This window comes from Austrofundulus limnaeus, unplaced genomic scaffold (genome assembly GCF_001266775.1).
Source record: "Austrofundulus limnaeus strain Quisiro unplaced genomic scaffold, Austrofundulus_limnaeus-1.0 Scaffold67, whole genome shotgun sequence".
NCBI lineage: Eukaryota > Metazoa > Chordata > Actinopteri > Cyprinodontiformes > Rivulidae > Austrofundulus > Austrofundulus limnaeus.
In genome coordinates this window covers 354843-361160 of record NW_013952469.1, presented here as the reverse complement: position 1 = coordinate 361160, position 6318 = coordinate 354843, and the positions used below count along the sequence as shown (strand labels likewise).

Here is a 6318-nt window from a genome sequence, read left to right as displayed (position 1 = left end):
CTCCAAAAACGTAAACACAAAATACAAAATTGTTAGGACGCGCAGACTGATGTATTATGAAAAGGTTCTGTTGTTACATGAAATTAACTTCAAACAGTAAGTTTTTCGATTTAAAAACAGTTCGGTCTAAAGTTGTATTTCCATGCACCTTTGTGATTGGTGTTTTACACCGCTTCAGGCAATCCCGTTGGATGTATACAGTCGGGGGGTTGACCCGTCTACGATGATCTGATGTGATTGGAAGTCTACGGTCAGCTTCCTTGAAGCTGATTGGCTGTTCCTGGGTCCGAATCGTGATCCGGATCATCACCAAAATTTAATGGTGTGTTCCTTTGGCCAATACCCACTTGTATTGAAAATTTCATGAAAATCCCTCCATACGTTTTTGAGTAATTTTGTCCACAGACAGACAGACAGACAGACAGACAGACAGACAGACAACATTACCTCCTCCATTGGCAGAGGTAATAAACCCCCTGATGGAAGAAGTGATAAAGAAAAGAGCACACTCTCAGTTTTTAGTTCAAACCTCTGTCGAAGCCTTTCTGCATGGGCGTGTGCAAACATGGCTGTCTGGTCACCTGGACAGGTCTCCAGTCTTTTGATGGCCTGGTGACCTGTCCAGGACGTACCCCACCTTTTATCAAAGAACTGCCAGAAATAAGCTACCCTGAATCAGATCAAGTTGGTAAAGTAGAAAGAAGAAACACCTTACAGCTGTTAGATACAGTACAGGTGTGGAGTGCGAGTGATGTGGATTTGTTCTGTAGACCTGAGCCCTTTATGACGTTGCAGGATTAATGTCTCACTGAGGTAACTTCAGGCTCAGTTTTCAGAGTCATAAAGCTGTTTATATTCTACCGGTGTGTGTTATTGTGGCAACCGATGCTGAAAACATCACCTGCTCAGGAAACGTCACAGCAGCACCTCTCAACCAGTCAATATAGTTTAAGAATTAAAACACACACTAGAGAAAATGGCATTTCATCTGAAAATGCAGTGTGACTGCAAACAAGCTGAAAGTAACAGAAAAAACTGAAACTAGCAGAAAAAAGCTAAATTGAGCTAAATTAAAAGAACACGTTTGATTACTTTAACAGGAAAAAGCTGAAATGAACACAGAAAGGGTTAAATTAGCTTTTAGCTTAGTTCATCATTCTAGAAAGCAACCTATGACAGAAATAATGCTGAAATTAGCAGAAATCAGACAAAAGGAGCAGAAAAAGGTTAAACTAGCAGATAGATGAAAGTTGAAAGGAGCAGAAAAAAGCTGAAACTTACAAAAAGAAGCTGGTGAAAGAAGCAGGTGAGAGGAAATGAGCTGTAAACGGTGGTAAACAGCACAAAACAGCATAAATCAGAAAAAGAAATATTTCAAACTTTGTTCCTACTGTTTTAAATAAAGAACTAATATAAAATATTTTCCTGACTGAACACGTTGATAAGCAGCTTTATGGTAACAGTAAAGGTTGAATCTCACTGGACTGGTAACTCAGACTTTACAGTTTATAAAGTATGGTTTCTTCAAATGTTTTATTGGGTGGACTTTCTCAGTTTTTCTAAAACTGGAGGAACCCTGAGCCCCCCAGTATTTCTGCCTCTGGCTGTATGTGAACAAATGCCAGCAACTTCAATGAACTAAAACAGTTTTATAAAGAAAATTGGACCATAATTTGTCTGCAGTGACATGAGAACTGGATGCATCGTAAAGATTAGAATTAGTTCAAGTCAGGGCGAGTGACCAAAGTTGGGCCCACCAATTGGTTCATTCATCTCTTACGCTCCTATAAGCTGGTAAAAATCATTTCTATGAACCTCCAAGACAGTTAAAACTACAAGCAGTTGAAGATAAAAATGTGAAAGTGTAAATAAAATTGGTTTAGAGATGCCAAAATAATATTTGTGGTAAATAGGAGGCATAATGTGTGTTTTTGTTTTATTATCTCTACTTTTATTACATAGCGTTCTGTATGTTGTATTCATGATTAAATACAGCAAAATAAACAATTTCAAAGGTAACAGATCTTTGTAATACTTGGTTTAATTACATAATGACTTTAATTGCTGGATGTTCGGCCCTTCAGCTGTTGGTCTGCAGTAACTGTGGCCCGGAGTGATTTAGTTGAACAGCCCTGGTTTAAGTTCTTCCTGCTAAAAGTGGTTTTACAAACCAGTCAATCATGAAAAGTACTTTGTTTTTCACACCCTGAGCTTGTTTTTTTATTAAATAGATGATGACACAGTTCAGCAGTTCAGGTGTTTTGTTGCTCTGAGGTGATATTATCTCATTTAAACACACAATGCTTTTGATCTGATCTGTAAAACAGAATGCTTACATTTCACCATGACAGCCACCAATCAACTCAACTCGTGTCCAAACGTGTTCATGTCCATCTCAATGAGCCACTCCGTCATCTGTCTCCACTGGATTTGATCCCTATTGTAAGGTATTACACCGCCCCCAGTAGCTTCATGATTCTCATCTGAGCGGAGCCGGGAATCCCTTTCAGCTCAAGCTAATGGTGATGAATGAGCGTCCAGTGGTGAGGACGACATTAGGGTCCCGTCTAATCGTATAATCTGTCAGCTGGGGCAGGGAGATGGATGCTGGAACCATACGGAGGAATAACCAAGGCAGTCGCAGGGAGCCACCGACCACTGTGGACTGGGTCTGCTCCCTGGGGATTTGAAATCAAATTGAATGAAACTTTATGGACACGGTTTTATTGTTTTTAACTTTTGTTGTGTTCAGGATGATGACATCATGCTTTTATCTTATTTTAGTGGTCTCTAGACACTCGGTTGGAAGAAAAATGAACAAAATCATGATCTGGATTTTACAAATGGATTGCTTTTGTAGTAGCTAGCATCAATCCTGTTTTTTTTTTAAGTAAAAATGATTGTTTTCTGTAACTTTCAAAGGTTTTCAAACTGGCATTTTGTCTCTTTCTGTGTCTGGGCTCTGACCCCAGCTGAAGGCTAATCGTCCACCCAAAGAGCCCCCTTCTCTAACCAGATTACAGCCGAGTCAGGGAGGCTAAAGTGCAGGATGCCTGAAGCAGACATGCATTTGGCAAATGGATGTGGGTGTTTTTATTTATTTTTCGGGTTAGGCGTCCACCATCATCTGTCCCCAAAGAGGCCCAATGAAAGACCTGAACACTGATGTCAGAACAATACAAATACTACAGTTTAACAATCATCATCCCTGCAGCGCTATGTCTGCTGGCTAGTTTTAGCTTTTCCATTTAAAACCATCATGCTCTGTTTTCCTTTTCAAAGGCATCACAGACTTGGAAGAGGTGTCCCAGTTCCTGAAGGAGGGCATCATCATGAAGGATTTCAGCCACCCCAATGTCCTCTCACTGCTGGGTATTTGTCTTCCACCAGAGGGCTCACCCCTGGTGGTCCTGCCCTACATGAAGCATGGCGACCTGCGCAACTTCATCCGTGATGAGGCACATGTAAGATTTCAGGCACATTAAAGCTTTTACCTGTTCACACAAGACGACGTACAAAACAGATGAACGTCTTACAGAACCCAACAGTGAAGGACCTGATGGGCTTCGGACTGCAGGTGGCCAGAGGGATGGAGTATCTAGCCAGCAAGAAGTTTGTCCACCGAGACCTGGCTGCCAGGAACTGCATGTGAGCTCCTGTTTAATCATATTATGATAAGCGTTTTGTTCATATGAACTGTGGCAAAGGATGTCTAATTATGACACAAAATGAAGTTTAACAAAAAAAAAACGAAAAAGGTTTTGAGAAGGGGGTCTCTGCAGTCACTAAGTAGGAGTTTCTCACTGTGTGGGAGGAGATGGCCCAAGATGTGAATGGTCAGATTGACGCTGGAGTTTGAAGACGCTGGGGGGACAGCAGGGAGTAGCTCAGCTGAGTCGTGCATGAAGCATCAATGCTTTTTAAATATAAAGATTCGTTTTAGTCATAACTTGGGACAGGAAGTTGCTAGGCAGCACGAAGCTTGAACGTCGTACACGTGGTGGGACGTACAACAATTTGGCTTGGTCAAAACATCCCTAACCAGCCTGTAAAAAGATTGATAAAAATAAATATGAATATGAATATTAGTCATAAATAGAGACAGTGATGTGCTAACTGCACGAAATTCAAAAATTAATAAATTATTTTTAGATGTTCGCAGTAATTATTATTTGATTTAATTGTTCTGTTTCAAATGGTACGTAGACGGTCAATAACTCATTTTATTTTAGTATTACCATTGCTTCCTCTTTTGAGTTGCCCTGCAGACAAGTCAGTCCGACCAATTATGGTTAGGGAAAACCACGCCCACATCAAGACTTCCACCAATCACAGGTAGGGCCAACTACGCCTGCATCAAGACCTCCGCCAATCATGGGTAGGACCATGCCCACCCACTGGAAAACTGGTCTGCAGAGATCCCTATTTGAAAGTTTTTGACACTATTCTGTAACTCAGGGGTTCTTAACCTTTTTGACCTCGGGGCCCAGTTTGTTGAACATAAAGTGTCACGAGGCCCAGTCAGACATTACCAATGTATGGATGAAAATGATAATTATTCTAAATCTTGGTTTAATCTTTATTGTATTTACATCATAACTAAACTATCATAACTAAATTAAATACACTTACAGTTTAAAATTAAAGCTCCTGTCAAATAATCACAAGACATGATTATGACAAACATTTTTATGTTGTAACCTGCCCATAACAATTATTTCAGCAAATACAAAGGTCAGTCAACAGACCACTCAGGCTTATCAGCACAAATATATATTTATATAAACAATAACAAAAATAGACAATTGAAAAAATAAAAATGTGGGCATAAAATAAATAAATTAAAAATGTTTAATGTTTCAAATAAAAAAACTGTAAAAATAAATTTGATAAAGTACAAATGAAAATACAGCATTTTAAAACTTTTGTAGCCAGAAGCTGCTCTTCATATTAGTGACAAACTTTAGTGGTTTTTGTTTAGTTACTTTCATTTTTGCTTCTACTTTTCATTTAAAATAAGTTTCCATTCTCGGCAGGTTTCTAAGGTTCTTCTTCTACATCTTCAAAAAGTTATTAAACATCTGAGTGGTGTACTACCTCTACTAGTGGTGAGAGAGTGTATTGCATCTTATTTAAAATCAATGCGGTCCCACGGCCCTCTGCGGCCCAAAGTTAAAAACTGTTGTTCTTTTGCGGCCCAATTGTAGGCCACGGCCCATGGGTTAAGAATCTCTGCTCTAGCTCAAACTGAGAGAAACTGCACCAATTTCACACCACTATTTTTTCTGGAGCAGGTCAAGTTTGAAATTTTTTCACCCTCTGTTGTTTTAGTTGATATTTAGTTGGTTGAAATTATGGAGAAAGCGGGTAAACCTTTGGCTTTTTTTCTGTGTCCTGACAGGCTGGATGAGAACTACACAGTAAAAGTGGCTGACTTTGGCCTGGCCAGAGATGTTTATGACAAAGAATATTACAGCGTCCACAACAAGAGTGGAGTCAAGCTGCCCGTCAAGTGGATGGCTCTGGAGAGTCTGCAGACTCACAAGTTCACCACCAAGTCAGATGTGGTGAGCACATGGATTTAATAATTAAGACAAAAGTCAAAAGCAGTCTGTGAAAACTCCACTTTGTTTTTTTATAGAAATTAGATGAATAAGTTGAAGCTAGATTCTGTTAATCAAACACAGTTAAGTAGTGTATCGTCAGCAAACATGAACACCTTTACAGAAACAGTTTGTTGAAACATCCTGGTGTGTGTTAAAGCAGCTATGAGCCATCATCCTAAAGAAATAATCACTAGCTGTACAACTCAGCAACGTTTACAGTCTATTTGATTCAAGATGGCCTCCACGGTCAGGTCATAGAAGAGAAAACCAGTAATATATCCAATGTGTGGTCGTAGCTCAGAGTCAACCACAACACATATTCTTAACACACAGTTTAAAATGCTTGGAGCAAACCCAATTGAAATGGCTGCCAGAGCCAACATTCCTGACCCTAAAATTATTTTTGTATTGTTTTTTAAAATATTTTTTATTATTTTGAGGAACTGAATTAGCTGTAATCTAATCATGAAAATAAACAGAAATAACCACTTATATTATGACTGTGTGTAGATATTTTCTGCACCTCCATGGTTCTCAAACTATGTACAAGTACCTCTGATGGTACTCAGAATACTTATTGTGATATTTTGGTATCAACTATTTACAAGGTAAAAAAAAGCTAATTATCCTAAAACAAATGTTGATGTAAAGCTAAACAGGAATAGAAACTACCTGAACAGTAACGCAGTGAATATTTTGATATATATATATA

General features: G+C 38.9%; 1 protein-coding gene across 1 annotated transcript in view; it reads left to right on the top strand.

Annotated features, from left to right (window-relative positions):
- met (MET proto-oncogene, receptor tyrosine kinase) overlaps positions 1-6318 on the top strand; it is an 86983-nt gene that overhangs the window by 73572 nt on the left and 7093 nt on the right. Inside the window, exons 15-17 of the mRNA XM_014010268.1 lie at positions 3283-3464; positions 3539-3648; positions 5402-5567. Coding sequence (XP_013865722.1) covers positions 3283-3464; positions 3539-3648; positions 5402-5567 — 458 coding nt within the window. The remainder of the gene's footprint in view (positions 1-3282; positions 3465-3538; positions 3649-5401; positions 5568-6318) is intronic.